Genomic DNA, 27,365 nt, shown 5'->3' with positions numbered 1-27,365 from the left:
CTGTCTGAGCCTTCGTGTAACACTTCGTGTAGCACTGGAAGCATGCGTGCATGAGTGCATGCATGTATGAGTGCGCGCGTGCGTGTGAGACCGGAACGTCTGGGCTGGAAAAGAGCTGAAACTTGAGCTTTGCTGGCATAAAGAATCCTGGCACAATGCATCAAGAAAGAGAAAAATATTTGCCATTTAGAAAAGCTTTCAGGTTTCAGTTCCTCAGCCCTCTACAGCCATAAAGCCTTCCCAGAGCCATGGTAGAACTCCCTTGTAAATATTAAGAGGGTAATATTTTCATATTTCATAAAAAATAAAATTCCTACAGCAAACTGGACAGCATAAAGATCTTTCCTTGTGTATGAAAAAGTGCCAAAATAAAGACTCAATCAATGTTGACACTGGTGTCCAGTTGTTCTGCACCCAGTTAACAAAAGAGTCCAGATGCAGTTTACTGAAAGAGCTGCTGTCATTTCCAGGGGTTGAAAGATGCAGCAGGATAACCTTTGGGTTTATCACAGCTGTCCCCAGCGCACACACTGACCTTTAAGAGCTCTGCTTGCAGCTAAGAGAGTGTCACTGTTAATGGCAGAGCCCGTCTTAGCTTCCGCACTGAGGTTCATCAGACCAATAATAATGCTCGCCACTGAAATCACAACAAAGCGATGAACACTGAAACAGGGCTGAAACACACTTTTGCTGGAAAGGCAAGAACGGCCAGGTTAAAACAATGAACCAAAAGAATGAGGTAATGGTTTCATCTACAGTCATGCAGAACAGCCTGAGTTAAGCGTAAATGTTACTGAGTGTTAATCATTTACGGTAATGTGTGAACAGTCCTGTTTTGCGAAAAGGAAAACCGTCCTTTACATTTCTACCATATTTTGTCATTTTTTTGACATTGAAACAAAATGTCAAGTTCGAAAGTGAAGACTAGAACCTTTATATACACAATTCAAATCGATTTAAATGTAATTCCTCACATAACTAAGTAATTGCGTAATTATTTGCAGTGTCAAGGTTAACACATTGATTATGTTAATGCTATGAATTATTAACGTCACAAATTTTTTAATGGGATTAATGCATTTTTTTCTAGTTTGAACCTTCAGACCTCTGAAAATAAACCAGCGGTTACAGCAATGTTGTGGATTTGTGTATCACTGAAGCAAATCGAGTCTGAAGTATCATTTACAAGAACTGCTGATGTGGTAATGTCAGTAATTCAACAGACTATGCTGGACAGTGCTCGCAGAAAAACAACCAACTAGCAGCAAATTAGAGCTGCGTTCCAAAGCCTAGCCTGCAGCCGAGGTAGGCTGTGTTTCTTGGCTGCTATATCATAGAAGGCCGTTCCAAAGTGAAGGACCCTTCGTATACAGTCTAGAAATGCAGCCTACGTTCGGAGTGATTTCGAGGACGCAACTGATGAATCCTTCCAGGCCTTCAGTTACCCACAGATCTCTGCCTACTAATGACACGAAGGAAAAAAAACAGCACCACGAAAATGGTGGAACGCGGAGCTGTTGGAGCAGAGCTTGTTTTAAAATGTAAATTGTTCACCTCCCTGAATTCGTCTTCATTATCTTATAATGTGTAAACCAATTAATTAAAGCATTTGGCAATATTTCGTATATTAATCGTACTACATTCGCTTGTTGGCTTATTAGCTACAATAGCATAAACACAATTCAACTGGCTCCAGTTTCACACCGTAATTTCAAGAGGTGTGACCTTTCTGGTGACATCTACACATAGGGCTGGTGATAAAACGATAACGATAATTATCGCGATATAACTTTTCCTCGATAGAGCGATACGACATGTTCGATAAATGTTCGATATAATACACCACTCTCATACTTCCACGTTCAGCGAAAGCCTTGGTGGCGTTTTCTACTGCAAGGAAAGCGACACTACTCTGCTGTCGCCAGGAGAGGGCGCACTTCCGAGTTTTTCTACATGATTAGAGAGGGAGGGGGCCACGAGTAAGATGAGTCTTTAGCAACGGCTGAAACGCGGAGTTACACATTCCCTGTTTGAGTGGAGCGACCAGCGATCTGATCTCCTGTGACCGAGTGTGAGTGACGAGGTCAGTGGTGTAACTATACTGTCCTACAGCAAACTCACCTCTTTCTGTACATCCTAACCAGCTTTAGCAGCGTTAAATCACAATCCTCACAACTACAGCGCTGTTACAGCTCTCGGACAGTCATATTCTAGTATTAGTGCATTCACAAGCAACAAAGTGAAAGAAAGAAGTGAGTTCATGTAAATTACAGCCCTGATTTAACCGAAAGTAAACTGAGGAGCTGTGAGGCAGTGGAGAGCGGGAGAGCGCTAGCTTTCCAGACTAGCTGTTTTTAGCAGCTGGCTAACTTGAAGCAGCGCTCCGTCACTCCACAACATGGAGAATTGATGATACTGTAGATCAAACACGAGACAAAAGCACCGCTTTCAGTTTAAACGTACCTAAAAGGAGGACTCTGTTTGTCTGGTGTTGATATTTTGCGGTTCACCACTTAAACTACTACGATAGTATAGAGAAATCCAGTCGCCTAGCTGGTGTCTGAATACTGTGATGTCATTTGTAGCGGGGTAGCCGAGCGCTCGTCACCAGCTAAAAATAATGTTGTCTTTCTTAAATTATGACTATTATAAAATACCCATGCTTTTCCAGCTGGTAAAAACAGCTCAGCAGACACTTTCTCCCATGACAGATTTGTGAAATGTTCCACTGTTGGCCGAGTGTTTGTCATGATCCGACCATAAAGGATAGTTTAAAACAGCAGTTAACCACCCAGGAGCAAAAATCAGCCTTAAAACTTGAAAGAAATAATGATTTGACATTTATCGCGGTATGTATCGATATCGAACGATATGAATTTTGTTTATCGTGATAACATTTTTGGCCATATCGCCCAGCTCTATCTACACATAGCCTAGTTAGGACTGTTCCTTTGTGTGACCAACAGGCTACCAAGGAGGAGTTTTCATAGGACAGTCCTACCGAGGACCCGCACCACTTCGGCTGCAGCCTAGGCTTTGGAACGCAGCTTAGTTGTGGCCGATATGGCAAAAATATAATATCAAGATAACAGGAACAGACAAAAAAGTATCTCAAACTATGACCACGATAATTTGTGTACAACATTTTAGATCTTGCGCTTCATCAATGTCAATTAAACAGGCCTACTGATGCTTTCATTGTAATGAAACGTGCGCTTTGTGCAGTACACTTTAAGCACTGACGATATCCACAATACGCCCGAAAAAGCATATTGTGACGTAATTTATCATGATAATGATGAACATCACCAAATTGCTCAGGCCTACAGCAAACTTACAACAGCAACTGCAAAGTGGAAAAGCACAGCTTCCCTCAAAACAAGATGTAACATGCCAGTATGAGAGCAAAAGGCCTACAATCACGGAGTTGTAGGAACATGCAGCCTCTGTCGCTCTCACTGGACACTGATGATGAACATGGGAAACTGTGTTCAACCTATGGAAATGACATAATAATGTTTGGTACATGTAAACCCTGCGTTCATGTAATAAAAATAATGTTACTGAATTATTGTGAGCAACAATAATTACAAAAATTCTGATGAAGCTCACTTAGTCCACTCATACAGCAAAATGTCTTGCTTTTGAAATGAAACAAAAATCTCTCTTTAGGGTAAAATTTGAGCAAATAAGACAAATGAAATTAATCATGATTAACTCTAAAAAATAATAATAATAAAGTACAGCTTTTAACTTATGTAATTACATAATTACGTACATATGTTTTAAAAGTACAGCAATACAGCAACAATCCCAGGCTTCTAAGAGCTAAACTACTAAAGAAACCAGATCAGAGTAAAGTTAGACTGCCACCCAAGTGGACCAGCTGAATCGATCTACACACATAGCATTGCGTGTATAAAAGCTCTGTGGTAATCCTGACAGTTGGGCAGCTTATTTAAGTTCATAGCACAGATGGCTATTCAGAAATAGGTACATCCACCTCTAATCACACACACACACAAACGGTGACAGAACACCGCAGTTAACCTCAGCAGGGAGAGTATGCCTTCATTGGTAAAGCAGAAGCGGAAATATCGAGCTACTTATGTGATGTAAACTGTGTCCTATTGTAGAACACAGGCTACAGTACTTCCTCAGTCTCCAATGCTTCTTTCCTCGACCCCTGTCATTTTCTCCTCCACACATTTTTGCTTCACTGTGCCAACCACATGCCACACGCATAAGCAACTTGGTTCTTTTTGGCCCTGCCACTCCTTCCAGAGGGGAAAAAAACACTCAGACCTTTGATCTAGCAATGGCATGCATAACGTCATGTGAAATTAATGCTGCCTTTTTGGAATTCACCTAAAAGTTAAATCCTGAAACATTAAATCCAAATTACTTTTCTGGTGTTTTTTATAGTCTGAAAAATCCAAGACAATCCTGGGACAACTTGAAACGCATGCAATGCATAGTTTCCCTGTGGTCACCACCTGTTTCACAACAGTTTCAGAAATGGCTCCAGTGTAAGCAGAACAGACAAGGGATCTATAAGCTGCTACTTGTACATCACTGCCTCAAACGGATGCATATGATCACAAAAAACTTCTGCAGTGATTTGCTATTGAAAACAGAACACAAGTAAGACTGTATTGGCTGCATGTTTGCCATTTGTTGACATCGAAACAAACGGACCGAAGTGGGAGGTGCAGACTTGACATTGATCTGTTGATACAAAATGTAAATCAAATGTGTAAGTGATTCATTTTGTTTATCAAGTCAACCACATGCTTAATGATGTAATAGCGCAATTAAATTGAAATAATGTAAGACAAATAAAATGACATTGGTAACTATGTGCACCTATTACCTAAAGACAGTACAGGAAACACGAGGCTATTCTTCATTTAGGATAATGATATTCCATCGTAATGTAAGCCCCTACGCTATATTACTACGTGCAATTTCCCATAACGTCCTAAAAAACGGGCCAAATACGGTGCTTTGATGAAGACCGGTAGCAGTGCAGAGAATTCTGCCCTGCAATCAGTAGTAAACAGCTTGTAAGCTAAATATGGCATTTAGTAAGCTGGTATTTGCAAACATTTGTGTTAGCAAACATTGCTGAATTGAGCAAAGTGTCTAGCTACTTCAGCAAGGTGATCAAACTTATTGCTTCTGTGAGTGATTCGGATTTGCACTTTGAGTATCTTAAATGAAAATACTGTTACGTAAGTATCAGTTCCATTTTAGACCTTCACATTTGGTTCCTAATTCCTTGTTTGGGGGAAAATTTCATTCTGTTCTGTTGGTTCAGCTCCTGTTGCTCACACCTCTCACTTATGAGCCTTAGCATTTCACTTTACCAAAAGGATCCTAAGACAAGAAAAATAGCTCCTAGCAAACCTCAGTTGTTATGCTGATAGATACTGAAAGCACTCTGTATCAAAGTTACAGAAAACTCAGTATTCGAGCAGTTTTCAGACCTGCTAAGTTCATATCAACTTTAGTTCTACTTGAGTCACACTTGAATTACTCCATCGATTACAACGACAACCTGTGCAAACATGTTAAACAAAAATGTATTATGCACTGTGAGCATGTGTTCATTTCTGTTTGATGAAGAGAACATAAGACATTAAATCAGGATGATATCTGAAGATCATATTCAGAGTTAGCGATGACTAGTTTTACCTGATACTGTCTTCAGAACGTTATGCACCTTTGTTATGACTCTAAAGCTCTTTAGTAACGGAGGAGTTTCTGAGCCGTATTTTTTAAACTCAAGCTAAAGTTTGGTAGACATTTTTACTGCTAGTTGAGTCAAATTTTCACTTAAGTAACAAGACATTCACTTGAGTTTGGTTATAGGGTCCTCCAGCCACCTCCAGCTCTCTGCTCTGAGGGCAACATGAAAGAGACCTGAAGTTGATCTGGATGCTACCATTTACATAACTTTCTCAGTAATAAACAGTTTGTAAGCTAAATATAGCACTTTGTAAGCCTTTAATTGCAAACAGATGTGTTAATAAACTTTGCTAACTTGAGCAAAGTGTCTAACTACCTCAGCAAGATGATCAGTGCTTTGGTGGGTGTTTCGATGAATCAAGGTGGTCATGTAATCCAACAAAAGTACGATTTTCGATTTTGGGTAAAACTGTTACGTTGGCCAATCTTTAACCATGCCACGCTGCTGACTGACTAATGTATTATAAATATATTCCAAGCTGTACTATATATTATGTTGGAACAGAATATCGAAATTGGTATTTTGGCCATATCCTGCAGCCTTTGTAGCTGGAAAGTGAACAAACATGGCTGCACACTAATTTACAGCAACTTACAGAATGTACAGTGAATTCCTCTCAAAATGACTTAGAATAACAAAAACTTCTGATCAGTCTACTGTTTCTTGCTGTCTTACTTTCTCTTTCAGTCTGTCTGACCCCTGCTTCCTTCACACTCCTGATCTTAATTACTGTCCTGTAGGAATGTGTGGAATTTGGCTTATTCAGTGGACCATCCGTAGGTCTCTGTTTTGCTGCAACAGCTCTGTTTTGCTTGTATTCCCTCCCTCGCACTAGCTGGAATCTCACAAATTTCAAATTTCTCCTTGTTCTGCTCCCGCTTTCAGGTGTTTAGTCTAGAGTTGCTTTTCCCAGCTGTAACTGTGGCTCTGGGGCTGAAGCCTGCTACATATGGTGGGGTTCAGAGTCCAGTCAGAGCCTGGGGCTTATAGAAATTCCTGCTGGAGATCCCCAAGCCCTCTAGGAGCTCAACTAAAAGGTTCCTGTCAGCTCAAGGGTTCACATGGCCAAGTCAACAGTCCTGCTAGACAACAGGAAAAGACTATTTTTTCTTTTAAAAGGTTACAGGCTGCTCCAGAGCAGATGGCACATTATGCAGTAAGCCATACTGGGCTACAGGCTGGGTCTGTAGGAGGTAAAAACATAACCTGCACTTACTCTGATCCATTCTGGAAAAAATGGGATAGACACCAGCAGGGGCAAATAGCACAATCAAACATGCAGATGCAATCTTGAGCTTTCACTTTGGTTTGCACAACTGATTCAGTGTGGTGTTGACCAGTTTGTGCATATGGGGGTCACCAGTGAGCCAGCTCAGAAATCAAGCCTTTCCATCAAAACCTCAAAGCAGTCTTTTAATTCAGTTATGCATAGGGTTGAAAGATTAATTGTTCTTATACTGACAGCAACAACTTGCAAGAGCTGCAATTTCCTAAAAATTATAGTCTACATTATCAAAAACGTTATGTTTTAAGTGGGGAAATTTAATCTTATAACACAGAACTTGTGAACTGCCTGTAGATAAGTTAGACCAATCAGTGGCAACCAAACCTTCATGTGTGACATCACAACCACAACTTACTGGCAGTCTTGCACACGACATTCAGGGATCAAGGCTCAAGCCAGAAAACATGGATATTCTGGCCAAAAAAGCAGGCCTGAACCTTAATTTATAGAAAATAATCACAATTCAAATCATAGTTGCAATATTAGTCAGAAAAAATGCAATTAGATATTTTCCCCCCAAATCGTTCAGCCCTAGTTACACCTGTTATTTACTTTCCACTAATACTGTCCTCCCTATGTTGTGTTTTGACTACTGTGAGCCTTAACCTAAAGTTAGCTTAGTTCGAGAAAAGTGTTGTACAACTGTACAATCATTATTATGATCATCATTATTACTAGTAGTAGTGGTGTTGGTGTTATCAACCTACTGCCAACCTTATCAACATAATGTCTATCTTAAAAACTTCAACCACTGGTGCGGTTTCGTCTTTGAGTTCCTTTGATTCTTGTGTCAGCAACTACACTGTTCTTGCACTCCCATCAGAGCACACCGATTGACCAAGCTAAAAATCGCCAAAGAAACAGCATGTTTTTTAGCACTGCAGCATTTTTCCCCTCCAGCACAGATAAGCATCTGCTTGTGTGCGGTCCAGCTGTGGTACAAGTCTAATGGTCCTGTTAAGAAATTGAACCATAAACACACCTGCTGACAGTGGATACTAAGAGGTTCGCACTAGGGCAATGCAGCAGGGTGAATGCGATAGCAGAACAGAGTCATTCTCATGGGTGTTCTCAAAATACCAGCAGCAATGTATGTTAATGTGGGTTAAATCTGACAAACATACATACATGGACACGTAATCTAACGATGCTAGTAGCTACACTATTTAAAGCATCCTGCACTTCAGACCAGTCGTTCATTTCCCTTTTTTATTACAACACTAGTCATTCGATTGACTAAGCACAATAAAAACCATACAAGGCCAGCATACAAGTTTATGTAACCATATTTGTGTTGTGTTTAGTAGAAGCTACCGGACATCCTGCGAAGTAGGCTAAAATATGGAAATGACGGAGTGATGGATTTGTACTTTTCGGAGTATTGTAAATGTTAATACTGTTACGTAAGTGTCAGATCCATTTTAGGTCTTGACATTTAGTTCCTAATTCCTTTTTTGGGGGATGATTTCACTGTGCTGTTGGTTCAGCTCCTGTTGCTCACGCCTCTCACTTTGGCACTTTAGTATTTCACTTTAGCAAAACGTAAAAGGAAAAGTAGCTCCTAGCAACCTCAGTTCATATGGTAATAGATACTAAATGTACTAAGAATTTCCATCAAGAACACAGAAAACTCAGTATTTGAATAGTTTTTGGACCTGAGAAGTTCATCTCAGCTTTAGTTCTGCTTGAGTCTTTGTTGAGTTACTTCAGTTCTCCCGTCGATCAGAACGACAACCTGTCCAAACATGTTATACAGAAACGTATTAAGCACTATGTGCATGTGTTCATTTCTATTCGACAAGGAGACCAAAGGACATTAAATCAGAATCATATCTGTGTATCTCATTCAAAGTTAGCGATGACTAGAGTTTGACTAGTTTTACCTGATAATGTCCTCAGCACGGTATGCAGCTTTGTTATGACCTTACAGCTCTTTAGTAACGGAGGAGTTTCTGGGCTGTATTTTAAACTCAAGCTGGATTTGGTAGATATTTTTACTGCTAGTTGGGTCAATCTTTTACTGAAGTAACAAAATATTTATTTGATTTTAGCTGTAGGCTCCTCTGGCCACCTCTGGCTGTAGTGAAGGAGCTCTCTGCTCTGAGGGCAACATGAGAGAGACCTGAAGTTGATTTGGACGCTGCCATTTATATAACTTGCTCACCTGAATTGGCAGTGCAGTGTTCCCTCCTTGGCTTTTTGCCTTGAGCTTCTCAAAAAAAGTATCAAGAACTGGAAACTGCCTTAGTTCAGCAATGCTGTCCCCAGAAATCCAGCTTCTCTGCACCTGGAGTAAAGTAGGCAAAGCGACTGGGCCATCGCTAAAATGCTGCCCGGGGCTTGGGCCCCTGGGGGCAGCCACTTAGGCCCAAAGCGTCCCGCACCACCATGGAGAGAGATTAAGTCCAAAAAAAGAAAGCAGAAGTGGACAGTTGTGGTCTTTCCTAGAGGCCCACTGTCATTTCATGATGTGACAGTAAAGGAAGCTTCTCCAGCTACACGCGCTAGGTCCAGCACTTTGATGAAGCACGGAAGCCGCCGTCGTCTTCTCATTGTAGCTGTGCACAAACTGAAAACAAAAATAAACGAATTATTACCGAAAGAGCATCTGTTTCTAAGGGTGTAGCAATATTAGAGCATTGAAAATCAGAAAAATGTAAACAGTTGACATAGTGGAAAAATGGAAATTTAACACTATCACCCTCACTCTTGTCTCTCATTTACTGTCTTTCATAGAATTCACAGTCAATGATCAAAACTAGCATATAGGTGCATCTGTTTTTATACTGTTTATAGCTCAGTTAACTTAACTGATGGATAAGATCACCATTTTTGTCTGGGATAGTCCAATATGTTTAGTGCATAATTAGAGCTCTTGCTTAAAGACATTTTTACCCCATAAAATACTGAAATCAAATTTTCAATCAAATCAAATCAAAACCGAAAACTGCATCAAATCACAACACAGATATACTGTAACAGCCCTGTCTATCTCAGGCCTTCCTACCTTTTTTAACTTCATTTTCCTGGGATTCTGTTCCCTATACATCCCATACTTATGTCGCTACTAAGTCAAAAAACCCTTTATGGGATTTCCATGACTATTTTTATGTTTCAGCATCTAGGTAGGTAAACTGTTGTGCATCCTGCTTCTCTCACTGGATGATTACAGGATTCAAATTTGTGTCCTCCTGAAAACCAAGAAGCCAGAGGTGGGTAATAACTAGCTCCACCTACTCAGTTATCTTCATGGCTCAAAGATGAATATAAAAGAGTGCAATTTTCACATCACAGTTGTTTTAACAATTTTAAGTTGAGAATTGTGACCTAATAAAATAGAGCCTGTAAACTTGCAGTCTTGCAGTCTGGCACACTACATCCACTGCTCAAAACTCAGGCCTGAAAAAAATGGATACGCCAGTCCTCTTGGCAAAAAAAGGCCTGAGGCTTAATTTCAAGAAAAACAATCACAATCACAATACTGCTCACAAAAATCACAATTAGATATTTTCCACAAGCCTTTCAACTTCAGTTACATGTATTCTAGTGCAATTCTGATTTACTTCCACTTTCCTGAACATTTTCAAATGACAATACTTTTAATTTCTATTCAAGTACATCTGTGAGGAAAGGGATCTTTTTACTCGATTACATTATAAATATTTTATTTTCAAGATTTTAAACATAAGATGTTTAAAGCAACAAAGAAATCATGAGTGGACAGATAGGAATAAATAAATACATTAAAAAATGGAGAGCAGTTTGTCTACAGTCCAGAAGTGTTGAAAAAGAAATATTCAGTAATTGCAGGGTCAGACGAGGGCTGGCACCAATCTAAGCCTCCTTCAAAGAATCCATGAAGGATCCCCATGTGACCCAAAAAATATTTTTGTGATTTTGATATACGATACAGCAGATGTTCCATTTGTATCATACAAACATCTCTTTTAACCATCTGTTGAAGCATTGTGCATCTGGTGCTTTCCACATCAAAAGAACAGCTTTTTAGCTATGATTATGGCAAAGCCTGATGTTGTGTATCGGGAAAGGAAGTGATTGTGTCTGAGCATCCGAAAATTGCTGAGATCAGGAGAGATATCTTTCTTGAACATTTTTGAAAAACACTGGAAAACTTTAACCCAACAATCATGTATCACAGGGCAGAACCAGAATAGGTGTGATAGAGAGCCCTCAGAAACATGACACCTATCGCCTTGTGGGAAAACCACTTTTAATAACTAACATTTACTGTGTTTGATTTCATGCTGATCTGTTGGTTCAGCTCCTGCACTGCTTGGTGACTGCTCACATCTCAAACTTGTGAGATTTTTCATTTTATTCTACGCCAAAAGCATCTCAAAAAGAAGAACAGCAGAGCTTCAGTTCCTGTGCTGACAGATGCTGGACCTACTAAGAAGCTCCACTGCAGTTTAGAAGTTACTCAGTACTTTTTTTACCTGGTAGTTTTGTACTTCTACTTTTTTCTTTTGCAAATGTACTTTTACTTGAGTCATTATTTCATCAGTTCTTCCCAAGTGTGAGTTTAAACGTCTGTTCACACCTCTGAAAACAGCGCGAAGCTGAAGCCAGCTTGTTCGAATTTTCCCGTTCCACCTTAAATGGTGCAGCAGGTACATTGTAGCGCCTATACCTGCTGCACCGTTTAAGGTGGAACGGGAAAATTCGAACAACAAGCTGGCTTCAGCCTCGTAAAACAGCTGTCCCAGACGGACTGTAGTTAGCTAAAGGAGACCAGGGGCACCAATACAGGGTCTCCATTTTTGACAAAAGTTGTTTTATTTGCAGAAAACGAAAAACAAGACGTCAAGTAATGTCAGCAAAGTTAACTACATACCTCACATTTAGGTCCGCTGCTGCTAAATCTCTCACTCTTCAACTTTCAAACTGTATATTGTGCAGAAAAGTGTTGATAGCAGAAGGCATGCCGTTACATCCCGCATGTAGTAAACAGGAATCAGCAATGAATCACGAAGCCAACGGCTGATGCTGCAGCTTTTGTGTAAAAATCCATTTGAAACTGAACCTCAGTTAGAGAGGAGGGGAGGGAAAGGGAGACGAAGCGATTTCCGTGAGTCTGATGGCTTCTTTTCCTGCTAAGTTTGCAGATTTTTGCTCCCTTGCTCCGTCCGTTAGGGCCAGTTCACTTCAGCAGGAATTCTGTCCTCTTTTTCCTCAGTTACACAGAGAAAAGTCCGTTAGCTCCGATCCTGTAGGCTGACGAAGTAACGTCAACAACAAAAAAACCGTTACGGAAAACTTAACACATCGCGACTAGAAGCTCTATAACTGTTATTTTTGGGTGATAAATGATGATAACTTTGCTCGTATGCAGGTGCAAAAATAGCTTAAGTCTTTATAAGTGCTAAAAAGGAATAAATGACCGGAAAACGTCCACCTTTTCGTTGTTTTTTGACAAAATGAGTTAACCCACGTAGCCGCATCCAACGGCTAATGTTAGTTGAAGCTCGATTAGCCAAATCTCCTTTCCGTTGCTGTGTGGCGGTGGCTTTACACGGCAAAAAACTCAGAAAAGCAACACAAAATGCGTCTTTCTCAGGCTACACAACCTTCTGTTGCACAAAAACAACTATTTTAACCTTAAGGCCCGCGAATATTACGTGTTTTTAAGGCACCAAAGCCTGAAACTGAATCTTTAACGCTGCGAGTTTCCTGACAGAAAAAGAGCGATTCGTCACCGGAACCCAAATGTTTGCTTCCTTCAAAAAACGACAGAAAAGTTTAAAGAAAATCCCGACGAAAATGTACATTAGAGTTGTCCAGTGCGTTTAGTAGTCGGCATTAGGCAGATTGACACCGCATACTCTCCACTAACATCCATTTCATGCATCTTAAGTAGCACTAATGTCGTTACTACCTATGTTCGACTCGTTAACGAACCGGTTCTTTTGACCGATCCGGTGCACAAGTTTCAAATGAATCGAATGGTTGGCTGAAGACCTCCAAAGAGTGAAATTATAATGTCACAAAATATAACCAGAATAAAAAACACGTTCAAACGTAACGTCACTGAAGTTTGTTAAATCTGCGTCCCAGCCATTCGCTCAGAGATCGGTAAATGGGAAAGTTGACTCGACTCGTGAATCACTAAATCGTTAAATCTGACGTTCGATTCGTTGTAACGGACTGTTTGCAAGAATCGGTTCCCTAAACTGAATCAAGCTTCTCATCACTAGTGTTTACTGTACGTAAACGGCGCACGCAGCTCAAGCTTGAGGATATCTTTTTTATCTGCTTTGGTTTTTTTGTCGTTTTTTGTTTGTATTATCATAAACACATAACACCTTCCACCTCACAAAGTAAACCTACTAGTATTCATCTGCTTTATTTACTTATAGATAAATGAGCAATGTACACAGTAGTAATGTCTCTATGACTAAATCGATTTATAATGGACAGTAAATTGACACCACCATGAGTAAATGTTGGCAAGTGCAAGGTTTGTTTTACGTCCAGTCTGGATCAATATAAAGCCATTTCATGCGTAAACGGTTCTTGGCATCATGAAATCGCTCTTCAGATTGATGGAAAATGTACTGTAAATATCTTTTTTTATTTTTAGTTCTATATCTTAAATTGAGGCTTGACATTATAATAATAGAAGAACCCCTTTTGGGTGCTATATATAACCATCTATAGCACATCCATGCAGATTTTCCAAAATATAGCTGTTTTGCTGTTTAGTTTCCATATATGGACAGTACTGACTGGAGGGTAGTGTGTTTACATACTACACTAAATACTTCAATTTAAAAAGTGAGGAAGATTTGGTTTTCCATGATATCACTGCTGTTGGAAACAAAACCTCGTATCTCGAAAATGGTAACTTTACAGGAGAAGGAAAAAACATACTTTACTTCTAATGTAAGTCAATGGAACCAGGCTTTTCTCCTAGTCTGTTTAATTGTTTGCATCTGGCGCCGTTTAAGCTGTTAGTTTTGTTGTTTATTTGTTTATGTATTTATTTTTGAAGTAACCAGAGGTCAGGCAGGATTTGGTAGGCCTACGTTCTGACACTTAATTGAAAAGTGCACAGCGCCCCTCACCGGTCAAGCATAATTAATGCACCAACAGACAAGAAGTGTTCTGAATCATCCAGGTTTCCTTCTGACCACAGAATAAGTGAAACATTGTTTAATCATGCTTAAATGAACAAACTTCTTTGAATTCCCAGGCTTATTGCATTGCCAAGGCCTATTATTGATGTTTTTCATTTACTGTGAGGAACAGAATTCTGGACCTGGCCAATTAAAGGGCAATTCTGTCCATTTTTCAAAAACAACGTAAACAAAGTTACTGGTTTGATGTGAAATGTGGTCTAAGCTTTATTTGTGATTTGTGAGGTTTTTGTTTTTTTTACATTCAGGGCATCGTAAGTCAAAATGGCCACTAATTTACCATCATTGACACTAGATATAAAAACTCAGGACACACATGAAGGTTCACTGGTTCTGGCACTGTAGGTGTCATGACCCCTGGTTCCTATCACCACCACTGTAAAGAAAGCGCAAGTTGTAAGTTAGCACATTTCAAACTCAGAACCCACTGAATTTAAAACCTCTGATTTATGCAGACATTTTTGAAAATTTGGTGGAATTCCCCTTTAAACATACTTCATATGTCTTTTTCTGAACTTTTTTTTTCCCTGAAAAATCTTAGACAAAATACTACATGGAGTCAGGGACAGATCATGGGCTCATGAGGGACCTCCTACTCTCACACTCGGTCAACACCACCAAAAACAATGCAAAATAAAACATCTGACAAATAACTTTACTGAGTAGCTTGAGTTTGTTTACGTGTGCTTAGAATAATCCTGATTTTGCAGTAGCCTATTAATGGCCTGCCCTTTTTTGGTGTTATCTGGGCTTTCAGTAATTTCAAATATAGATGCAGCCTATAGGCTGAGGGACCTTTTGTTTCCTTTATTTAGCCATTACATATTCAAGTGCTATTTATTCATCTGGGTTCTGCGTCTGCAGTGGACTGCCCCCAGCTTTTGAGCTGCCTCAGGCCTTGTGGTCAGAGGCCCTACTGGCCCTGGTCAGTAATCCATCCCTGCACAAAACAGTGACAAACCAAAGTGTGTATGGGGAACACCAACTGACCAGGGTTAGTATTAAAACAAGTGTCAGAAACTGGATTTAAAGGGCCAATAATACATTTCTCATCTACTCTGTTCTGTTTGGCTGCCCTGTATTGTGCCTTAAAAAGCAGACCAGGCTGAGACACTCATAACTTCAGCATGAATGGGTGGAGCTAAACTGCCGTAAGCTGAATAGGCAGATACAAGAAAATGCATTTAATTTTGTGACGTCATAAAAACAATTCATTCAAAACAAAACCTTGTATCTCTAAAATAAGAACTTTACAGGAGAAGGAAAAATATCCTTCACTTTTAATGTAAGTCAATGGAACCAGATGTTTTTCCAAGTCATTTTAGGCTGTTTCTTTTGGTCCATTCGTCTTGAAATTTACACACAATGTAAAGAGCAACAGGTGTTTTCAAATTATGTCAAAAACTGAAAAACGACAAAAACGGAGATACGAGCTTCTGTTCCGACAGCAGTGATATGAGCCCTTTAATGCTGTTAAAAGATCACATGAACAAATCAACACCAGCAAGTTCTTTATTTCTTTTCTCCAAAAGCGTGTACAAAAATGAAAAATAAAAAAAGGAAGAAAGTGAACACACAAGACCACGGGAGGGGGGAGAGAGAGAGAGAGAGAGAGGAAAAAAACAAAACAACAAAGGAAGAGACGAGTATCACATTTTGGTTCTCAGAGTTGCTGCTGAGGAGGGGAGCTCAAAGAAACAGATTAAAAACGAAAGAAAGAGTAAAAATAAAGCGCCACCTTAAAAAGCCAAAACGTCCTGCTGTTTTAAGGCCACCAGATTCACTCCACTGATCAAGTTTTGACAGAGAATAATCCACTTGGTTTAAACACTCACACATCTCTCTCCGCTCACTCAGCCCAAACTGACTGACATTTAAAAATAAACAGCTTTTCAGTCCTACCTTAAATAATCCACACAGCTACTGAACATCCACATACAGACGCATCACAACTACGTTCAAGTGAAAGACGACACGTTTGTACCTTTTTTTTTCCCTCAATTCTGTTCTTTGTTCACAAAAAAAAAACCTGACACTATGATATGGTGCAGTTTGGTACCTCGGCCCGCACATCTGAGCGTCCATGTAAACACAGTGATTTGTGCCTGCGGAAAAAACACGCTGTGTTCTCAAATCAAAGTGAGCAGATAGACCAAAACATTAAATTCAGGGGAGGAAAAAAGATGCAGATATAAATCTGAACAGTCTAAGAAGCAGAAGTCAAGAGGTTATTGGGTAAAAAGTAAACCCAAACTGTGCAGTCTCTCGTTCAAGGACTTGAAATGGATACGCATCGTTATTATTATCATCATCATTATTATTATCATCATTATTATTATTATTATTATTAAAGAATTTTCAAATGAAGGCTTAGTAAGAAAATATTGTTCTGGCTCATATTAGGAGCTTCTGTAAATTCTAAACCTCACAGCGCATTTTTCAAATTCACAGTAATCTTAAACAACATGTAAGACAAAAAGGGCTTCTGTGGCATTTAAGAAAAAGAAAGAAAAAAAAAGAAAAAAAAAAAGACATTAGTTCCATCTTTGAAATGGCTTTCAAAGTACATCTAAAGTTGAGAAATTCACTGAACTCTGAGTGGGCAAACACTGACAGTGAGACAAAACGTGTACAGCAACTGAAAGTCAAAGCTTCACTCTTGTTCCTGAAAGTTCATTGTGTACCTTCTCCTACCACCAGATGGAGCTCTAATCTAATCACAAACTGGTGCCCCAATGCCCCTGAATGTGCATTCGGCTTCCCCATTTCAGCCACTTCAGCACTAAAGACATCAGTTCTGAAGATAATATATTGCAAAACATGCTGCACTGCACACTACAGAATGGAACGGCCATATTATTAAACCAATGAGGCATTTAAAATGATTAAAATGACTAAAAACAAAGTTACAGGACTTGCGATATCATAGTTGCATCCATGAACTCGTCACAGGCTTGGATACTTGGCCAGACTGACAGCGACAGCAAGTACATCACAGATTTACACTCACAGCAAACTATGGAAGGCAGCTTTAGCTTTTAATCCATCGTTTGTGAAAGCAGAAATTTATTTTGAATGTTATTACAAGAAAAAACATGAAATCTGACATGCAAAAATCAAATTCTAAATGTCAAAATTTAGCTTTTACAACTGGAATTACATTTTAGCATGTAAGAGTTTTATTTCTCACTAGTGATTCATGACCAATTCTATGCAGACTGAAATCTTACAAGTACAAAAACAATGTTTAATTGTTATATGTAAGAACTACATTTTAAAATTTGGAGGGGAATTTCAAGATCTTTCAAAATTTCTGCATAATTAAATGGTTGAGATGTAAACAAAGTCATTCAGAGTGGTTTTGTTGTGCTCAGTTCTAGAGAAACTTCAGAACAAATTGTTCACACTGGTGGTGACAGGAACCAGACATCTGAAGAGTTTAATGCATCTAAAGGCTCCATCACAGAAAGGTAATATTTATACAGGAAATTTTGTGCCCGACGCCGGAGACAGTTTTTAATCCATTCATGGCACATGCAGTGTGTTATGAACCAAAATAGTCCCCAGAGAAAACCTCAGCACTATTTCACCATCATCAGCATTACATATAATCACTCAGCAGACACGTGTAGGTTCACTAGTGGTTTTGGATAGTAAATGAATGGCTATATTTGTGCTGTAGACACTGTGACCCCTGGTTCCCATCACCACCACTGTAAAGAAACACTATACCATCTGAATGATTAAAGTATGCAGAAAACATGAAAAATCAGCAGCACTTCTCTTTAAATCAACTAGATATATGTAATATTTAAAATGTCATTATTGCGAACTAAATTTCACTCAGTTATCATATATTAACATTTAAACCTCAGTAGTGAAAATGAAAGCCGTTCCACTGAAGCTGATCCCCGGCCCTCAGTTCCCCATCCTGGGATTAAAGGGAATTGAGAAAAGCAATGATTTCCTATCGGTGAGAACTACGGAAAAATAATTTTGCACATCACATTTCATTCACTGACTAGTATTAACATTTTTTTTTTACTTTGGATTAAAAGCTACAACAGCTTGCCATACTGTATAGTACCCACTGAGAAAAGTAGAGTGGACCAACGCTAAAGGACAGCAGTCTTGCAGGACAGAGGTTAAAATGAGTGAGAACACCACACAGCCTGAGCATTACGGCTCGTTCTTATTCCTGAGCTAATGGCTAAGGGCCCAACTGAGCCCTGTTCACACAGACAGAAACAGAGCAGCTCACAGGAAGCGGGCGTAACGACGTGTGACAACAGGAAGTGGTTTTGGAGGGGGGGGATTGGAGATGGCGTGACACTGCGATGTCGGGCTCCTGCGAGACCAAATTAATTCCCTGTGACTATTTCGAGGCCTCTCTTTTGAGCAACATTGGTCCCATGCAAGTATATAAGGACAATCTGGACACTACAGTACATTCAAATATGCATCAACTTTGTTCCTGTACTGATTTTGCACAAATGGAGCTTCAGAAAAGCAACAAAAGAAAAGACCAAGAGCTTAAGGGACATGCAGTTGAGACACATTTCAGTCAGATGACCAAACAACCATTCAGTAAAAAAAGAAGAGCATTAAAAACAGGGCAAGAGACAGATTGCCTGCCAGAACACCAGGGGGCAGCAGAGAGAAATGCTTAAAAATGTTAAAACAGATGCCCACCTTTGTGCGTCAACCACAACTGACCCTGGAATAAATAGTAAAGATGGCCTACCGACCTCTGGGCTCAAATATTAAAACATCATTGCAGCCAGCTTCTTAAAACACACCACACTGAAAGAAATGGAAGAGAAAACTGCTCCAAAAACGCTGACAGCAAGTGCTATTGTGAACGGACTGATATGATTCCACAGAGAGGATCCTTTAAGACTTTCGCGATGCTTTTAAACCTCTCTGAGCTGTCAACAGAAAAGATACAGAGGAAAGGAGTGAAGAAAGATGGAAAAACAGAGAATGTTTTGAGAGACAGTACCATGTACCCTGTAGTTTCAGAGAAATACCCTGCTAACAAAACAAAAAGACAGACACTTAAATCTTCCCATTTCAACCCAGGCCCTGCGGTTCATGTTTTGTTTGTTTGTTTTTTTTGAAAAATAAATCTGGAGCTAAACTCATTCTGGTTGTAAAAGACTGAAGAAATATCACGTGACAGCCCAGAGCCTCTACCTGAGTGCACAATCTATGACTTTCTTTGAAGGAAGGGCCTCTCACGTGCCTAACAGCAAGTGAAACAGGAACAACTAAATAAAAATAACAATAAAAAAAAATAATAACAATCGCCCCTGGTCTAAATGAGGGTGAGCTTTTGGTCACAGAGAGCTAATCAATAGCTGTGGATAAAAACCACAAAGACATAAAAAAATAAAAACATATTCTAACGCTAAATAAAATCAAAGTGACAAAAAAATAGCTGAAATATTTTTAAAAATCTAGAGGGAGGTGCCTGCCCTGTCATGTTTGTGGTTTGTGCATGAAAGAGTGAGTAATGAAAATTTGAATGTGTGTGTGTCTAGCAGGGCAGGCAGGTTGTACAAAGGGTCATGAGTATGGGCTATAGACGGACAGCGCTGACGACAGGGGGACGTTAGGCCGTTTTGGTGATGCTCTCCGCGTCTTTGGAAGCCCACAGCTCCTTGTGCTGCTTGCGGCCGAAGCCCTCGTCGTAGTTCCCTTTGCTCTTGAAGAGCTGCTGGAAGTGAGGCTTGCAGTAGAACTCGCCCTGAAGCGCTGCATAGGTGCCCAGGCTGCAGACAGGAGACAAGGGTCAGAACGGCCACTCTATGTACAGTTGCGTGCAGAAGTTTGGTTGCTCCTGATCAAATGACATGCTTGGTTGATTTTCTAATTGAAAATGAGTTAACATGTTCTCTACAGAAAGCACACTTAGCACATTTTAATGCACATTTACTGTTTAATATGCTGAATTTAACATAGTTAGGGTAAACTCCTTTAAAAGTCCTTGCGCTGACTCTTCCACAGATCATGTTTGCGCAAGCAACGCTGCACAGTAGAACAAAAAAAACGAACAGAAAGAATTCCATATGATGATTCTTGACCTGCCTAACCAGTCTTAACAAGTCAAATACAGCCTCGAGAGTTAAGTTCTGAGACCTTACAACAGGATGGGCGTACAAACTTTTGCACATAGCTCAAATATCTTTTTTTTCTCATTTTTAAGTGATTTAAATGTGAAGTAACTTCGTATAACATTTGCAGAAAATGCTGCTTTTTAAAAATTTGTTTGCTGCAGACTTTGTGTTCACTTCAAAATTCAACAAACTGTGCAATTTGGCCAAAAACCTGTGGAATCCCACAGATTTCCAAAATTCCTCCATAATTAATCAAAAAAAAAATATATATATATCAACTTAGAATTGCAAATAAATCCAAGTCAGCAAATTCCTCTGCAATTAACTATTTCACATCAAATTACTCAGTGACTTCACAATGACCGAAACATTTCACCACAACTTTTACCTGGGAATTCATGGGTAATCAGTAAAGGAAAAGGGTTACATATGAGCGCAAACCGCAGACAAAATCCTGGTAAATTTGACCAGGCAGTTTCCCTGCAAGAGACCCGGTACAATATTCATGAAATTACCATAAGGATTTGTGTGAACAGAATTTGATACATTACTGGGGGAAAAACCACAGGAGATTACAGCAGAGATCTGAGCTACATCTAGATTAGGGGTGCATCGATTAATTGACTTAGTCGACAAAAATCGACGACCAAATTAAATAACTTAATAGTCGATTAGATGGCCATGAGTGTTTCTCGCGCTAACTAGGAATGTTTTGACAGTACCACTTACTGGAGAGTTAACCAAAGCACGATGGCAGCCTCACAATCAAAATGTGTGGGAGCATTTCATGCTTAACTCCAAAAAAAGGTTGTCAGTTGTGCTATTTGTGAAGCTGGCCTCAGCTGGCATAGGAGCACATTCTCCATGCTGGAGCATCTGAAGAGGAAACACGTCTGTTGAAATGGAAGGTTTACACCAAATTGTTCACATTTAACAAGTTTGCCACAAACGTTCGGTACTGTTTGCCGAATTTGATCGCGCCTCATGTTTATGGTTGCTCATAGATATACACACAGACGCCACCTTGGGTCCAGCCAGGTGCGTCAACGGCGCCACCATTTTGGGGTGGTCAGCATCGCTGTTGGACTGCATTCAGTACCATTACAGAACAGCAGTTCTGAAAAAGATACTGTCCAAAATTACACTACTTTAAGAATATTGCACTCAGAAAGTTGGACAGGATTGTACAATGGAGGGAACGCAGCGATCCACACTCAGGATTGTGTGATGTATATGTAGATAAGGCCGTGTGGTTGGTCAAGCACAGAGAACCTGTTGGTGTGATTGAGGAAAAACTGATTTAGTTTCGTTTAATTTTATTGCTGCTACTTTGCACATCCTAGGTTTTCAATTTTGTCAGAAAAAAAGATTTTAAAGTTTTATTTATAGTTCATTAAAACAGTGAACTTTTGAAAAAGGTATTCATCTTTACTGTCTTCACTGTTAGGTAGCAACTGCATAAAACAACCTCAAGCTACATCTAAAAGCTGATAGCTACATAATATTTGGTAATTTAGTAATTCATAATTCGAATAATCGATTATGCGTTTCAATAATCTATCGACTGTTACACTTGAGTTTTTTTGAGTTTAGTTTTGAGAGTGAAAACGTGCAAAAACGACGCAGCATGGTCAGAAAAGCTTGTGTTTTTACCCTCGAGTTTTAGTTTTTATAAGAGGAAAAAGGTCACAGGGTGTATTTTTGTACCTGATGCAGAAATTAATAAGCTGTTGGCTATTCACGCTGAGAACGCACCTCCTGTTTACCAGGATTTTCATGGCAAGTACGAACGTGTGCATCCTTTTAAGGGCTACCTTTTAAAGCACGGACAACATCAGTAAAAGTATCCCGCCAATGTCCTGGGTATTCACTGTGAAAACACTCTGCCAAAGTCTGACAGAAGACTATGGAAGAAATGCTAACATTTGTGCTCGGCGTGTTTGAGAGCAGGGTAGAATATGTCAGCGTTGTGTTTCTGTGATGAAACGTGTCTTCATCTAACCTGAGTTTGGTGTTGCAGTGCTTGCAGCAGAAGCATGATGCATGGAAAATAAGGTTGTTGGCTACCAGTCTCTCCATTGGATACACAGTCTTCTCACAGGATGCACAGGTTTCATTCTGCGTCTTAAAACTGAATGACTGCAGAACAGACACACAGAGACCAGACACGATACTGTTGAACCGTTTTGTTCACATCATCAATAATTCAAGTCAACCCCTGTAAGTAATTCAAGGGCAGGTAAGTTAATGCTTGTTAAACTATCGATTTTCAGACCCTTAACAATTTAATGGGTTCAGAAGCTCTGGAGAAGAGGAGGAGGATGAAGAAAGACAAGAGACACAAAAAGACTGAAAGTAATAGATATTAAAAGTGTAAAGATGCACAAAATTCAACATTCAAATATGATATCAAATTTTTCGTTACAGTAAAAACACATGCCTTGTGGTCATATGTTAATGTTTGCACTATGTGCACAAAATCACTAGTGGCATAACACATTTTGTAACTGTCTTACAGACAGGTTTCATTCAAATGTGCATTTTGTGTGTTTTTGTCATAAATTCATGATTGTGTTCATACATCCATTAAAACCTGTCATATAAAATGTTAAAGAGGGGTAACATTGATGTTTGATTCATATTTACATAATGGTTCATTGTAACGTGGAGTATAATGATTCACATGAGTTCAGATAAGGGTGCGGCCGCGGCATTGTGGGTCAAAACCCACACTGATGCAGTGGAACAACTTACGGCCCCAAAATAACCTTTTTCTACATGCGGTCCTAAAGGCGCACATGGTGACTGTCCTCTATTTGATCATATTGTGTATAATGTTGTTGATGTGTCTTAACATGGACAACATGATATTCAGTAATTTTATTTCATTTTCTCAAATTTCTGTTATGCTAACATGTCGGGGCCTGTATATTTACAAGCTGAGTGGTCTGGAGGACACAGTGTCCATGATTTCCAAAAAGAATTTACAATGTTTATTTGTCAGACCACAGGACACTTTTCCACTTCCCCCCAGTCTATTTTAAATGTTTTCCGGCCCAGAGAAGGTGGCAGCATTTTTGGATCCTGGTTATATAAGGTTTTTTCTTTGCGTTTTAGAGTTTTAACTTGCATTTGTGGATGCAGAGACGAACTGTGTTCACAGACAGTGTTTTTCAGAAATGTCTGAGCCCATGCAGTGATTTTCACTAGAGAATCATGTCTGTTTTTAATGCAGTGCTGCCTGAGAGCCCAAAGATCACGGCCAGCAAATACTGGTTTTTGGCCTTGTCCCTTGCATACAGAGATTGTTCTGGATTCTCTGAATCTTTTAATGTTATTATGTACCGTAGATGTTGAAAAGCAAAAGTTCTTTGATATTTTACATTGAGAAACATTATTCTTGAATTGTTGTACTATTTGATCGTGCAGTCTTAGACAGAGTGGTGAACCTCTCCTCATCTTTACTTCTGAAAGACTCTCTGGGATGCTCCTTTTGTACCCAGTCATGTTATTGACCTGTTGCCAACTAACCACATTTTTCAAAAAACAATAAAATTTCACAGTTTCAACATTTGATATGTTGTCTTTGTACTATGTTCAATGAAATATAGGGTTTAAATGATTTGCACATCATTGCATTTTGTTTTCTGATTTACATTTTGCACAGCACTGTCCTCATTTTGCACAGCGCTGTCCTCAAACAAAATAAACCACACAATGCATGCATGCATAAAATAAGCCCCTCCCCCTCCATGCCTGCTTTATTCTCAAGTACTCAGATACCTAGTTTTGATTGTTGACCAGGAAAAGATCATAAATGAGAGACCCTCAGAAGAGAGCAAGGGGCACACTGGCGATACTGTTATGGATTTTAATATATTAAGTCAGATTTCTCCATATGTAATCATTACACCTTTAATAGATACGGATGGACTGATGGAAAAAGTACGGATCGTGAGAAGAAATTAAAACACAGACATACCTTGGAGCGCTGAACGGGCTTTTCATCTGAGTTGTTTCTGTTGTCCTGGAAACAAACAAGAAAGAGAATCAACTGGGAGGAAAACGGCCTTGTTACCTCGACAACGCAATCTGACAGGTTACCATAAGAATACCATCCTATAATACACCTATAGTCATTGGCTATATCTCACACAAACACACCAATGCTTTAATTTCTTTCTCTCCATCCATCTCCACACCATTCCTTTGCTCTCCACACACACCATCCTCTACACAGTGGCCAACACACCTACTAAGTATTCAGACAGTAGACATTTACAAGGATTATGTTCGGATCTATTTAAACCCAAGACATTAATTGAGACAGTAATACACTGAATATGTACAAAATCATCACTCATATGGTATCATCTGTCCAAAACCCCAACCCTAAATTTACACTTGTGAAAATAATATGTACTTTAAGATATTACTGATTTCCTGAACTGAAATTGAAAAATTATTTTAGCCACACCAAAACATTTTAAAACAGGAAGTGAGACTGCATCCAAGTCCCTCACGGCCAAAGGGTGAGCAGTTAGATCCCATTGTTTTTAAGTAAATGTGTCCGAAAGTCTGAAAATCAGTGTGGAACATTAAGAATTGTCACTACTGAAGCACCTATTTTCTGCAATTAAGTAAACGTTTTGTGTGTTTTAATGAATAAAATATTATGATTTTGTGTGTGTACAGCTGTTCAAAGCTGTGTTTGTTAGTCATGAGCTGGCATTTTGGGTTCAGCTTAAAATGAGCTAAAACTGTCACCCAACGAAACATCCAGTAAGAATTTCATTAGTATTATGATTGTTTTGGTAGTAATAAAGTGGAATGTTCGGTCATTTATTTTAATAAAATAAACAGAATTTTATAAGATATAGGGTCACTCAAAGCAAAAGGATTTTAGCCTGAAGTCCCAGTCAGTTAAAAATCCCAAGATGTTTTTTTCAACTCTTATTCAAGACTCGTCAAACTGCCGGCCTGTCATGGCAACTGACCGGGCAAAAGCCTGCTGGTGGCAGAGAAGGAGAATCGAAAGATAAATGGTATGTCAGACACTACAGGTGCTCCCAAGCGATTCCAAAACAAAGTAGTAGTAATGTCAACCAATCAGCATTCAGTACACTCAAAGATGGTTCTTCAAGGTTTCTTTAGTAAAGAAAAAGGTTCCACAAACTCTCAAAGAACCCTCTGCATGATTAAAGAGTTGTATCATGAAATGGGTCCTCAGATTGGTGGAGAACGTGCTGTAGATGGTTTGAAAAGGGTTCTATATAGCACCCAAAGGATTCTTCTATTGTTACAAGCTTGGGTACTATATAGAACCAATTTTAAAAAGGTTCTATACAGAACAATCTACAGCACATTCTGGCATCCCTTCCATAATGCAAAAACTCTGTAATCATGCAAAGGGTTCTTTAAGTGTTTGTGGTTCTTTATAGAACTTAACTAAAGAACCCTTAAAGAACCATCTTTTTTAAAGAGTGTAGCTGTAATGTTAGCGTCCTACGGCCCCAAACCTGTTTGCTGTAGAAAAAACTACTGATACTAATAAATTTGCTTTTTCCAAATGAAATGCATCAAGGAAGTTTCCAAGTAAGTGGCTAGAAATATGTTTAATTTTTTAATTTTAGTTTTGCTCCCTTCACCTCCATTCATTAAGGACTTGCTTGCAGGTGCCATTTAGCATTTTTTGTACAATGGAAGAAAGAGGAAGTGACCAGGCTTCCCTTAAACTGGCTCTAGTTGGCGGTACAGGACAGCTTGGCCATGCTGGTCTCTCTCTACAGCACCCTGCTCAGAACGCAGCTTGCAGTTGCGTTGCATTATGAATTGCGTCTGAACTTACTCTGTACTGACAAACACTTTTTACCATATTTAATCTAGAAACCTAAGTCTTAATCACTCTATTCAAACACTCCTTCATCCTCTTTATCCCTCCTTCCTTTTTTTGTCTTCCCCCCTCCTGTTGCCTCCATCTGGCTCCACAAACTCATGACGTGGGAACAAGCATCCATTTTCAGCTTACTCGCGCACACACACACACACACACACACACACACACACACACACACACTCTCTAGGCCTACAGCACAGCTCGACACCACTTGGTTAACTATTACATGGTTAAATTTAAATAAAAGAGAGGGTATAATAAACAGTGGGCACAGTCACATCTCCACTACGCACAGTCATAGTTTTGCATAGTGATATCATGATGGCATGATGCCCTTGTGTGTAACGTGTAGGTGAGAACAGGGTGGAGACGAGGTCAGAGAAAACCTGAGACATCTGAAAGATGACACTGAGGTCAGGAAGGGCAGACTATTAGTGAGAAAGTGATACTATTAGCGGTGTCAAAGTTAACACATCAATAACATATTAGGACAAATTATTGGCATTAATTTTTTAATTCCATTAAGGAAGAATTAAATTTTTCAGAATTTCTTACATAGACAAAGATCACAGTTGTCTGATGACCTTGATGTCACAAAAACAACACGTATTACATTCGCCCATTCAGCCTACAGCACTAAGGAGTGTTTCCGCCTGGACCGCTTCTTGAATGAGCCACAATACAGAACAGCCAACATTTAAATTCACCATTCTGAATGATGAGTACGTCACGAGTTGTGCAGATTTCAAGAGTTTTTTTCATTTTAGAAACTGCTCTGTATCACAACATTGGAGCAGAAAAGCATGCATGCGCGCGCGCACACACACACACACACACACACAGCTAATTTTCTTAGGGGGATAGTGGTGTTTATACTAGATTCTCAGAGGCCCTGAAGTGAGCTCCATTAAGAGCGATTGGGCCTCCTGAGGGCGGCACAGGATGGAGGTAATGTTTGCACTGAAATCATCCAGTTCGTAAATATCAGTGACAGTTATCTTAAATAACCAGTGACTCAGTAATGATGCATCTCAAATCAGTCATTAGGGATAGAATTTGACAAAACTAGGGCTGCATGATGAACAAAATAGTGCTATCAGAAATATCTCTCTACATACTGCAGCTGTGACGTGTCTTACTACATATATTAAAAACA

The 27,365-nt window shown here is 39.4% G+C and overlaps 2 protein-coding genes across 2 annotated transcripts in view; both read right to left on the bottom strand.

The window, feature by feature from the left end:
- map3k3 (mitogen-activated protein kinase kinase kinase 3) overlaps window positions 1–12,952 on the bottom strand; it is a 32,617-nt gene extending 19,665 nt beyond the window's left edge. Inside the window, exons 1-2 of the mRNA XM_036589683.1 lie at window positions 11,893–12,952; window positions 9,202–9,606 (exon numbers count right to left, since the gene is read on the bottom strand). The gene's annotated coding sequence lies outside the window, so the exon portion shown is untranslated. The remainder of the gene's footprint in view (window positions 1–9,201; window positions 9,607–11,892) is intronic.
- A 6,652-nt stretch (window positions 12,953–19,604) lies between these two features.
- Window positions 19,605–27,365, bottom strand: part of limd2 (LIM domain containing 2) — a 33,097-nt gene continuing 25,336 nt past the window's right edge. The window contains exons 2-4 of the mRNA XM_036590224.1: window positions 24,296–24,340; window positions 22,316–22,452; window positions 19,605–19,968 (exon numbers count right to left, since the gene is read on the bottom strand). Of these exons, the coding sequence (XP_036446117.1) occupies window positions 19,809–19,968; window positions 22,316–22,452; window positions 24,296–24,340 (342 nt within the window). The 3' untranslated portion in view covers window positions 19,605–19,808. The remainder of the gene's footprint in view (window positions 19,969–22,315; window positions 22,453–24,295; window positions 24,341–27,365) is intronic.

Source organism: Colossoma macropomum, unplaced genomic scaffold, assembly GCF_904425465.1.
Source record: "Colossoma macropomum unplaced genomic scaffold, Colossoma_macropomum, whole genome shotgun sequence".
Classification (NCBI taxonomy): domain Eukaryota; kingdom Metazoa; phylum Chordata; class Actinopteri; order Characiformes; family Serrasalmidae; genus Colossoma; species Colossoma macropomum.
This window is presented reverse-complemented; position numbering and strand designations above follow the sequence as displayed.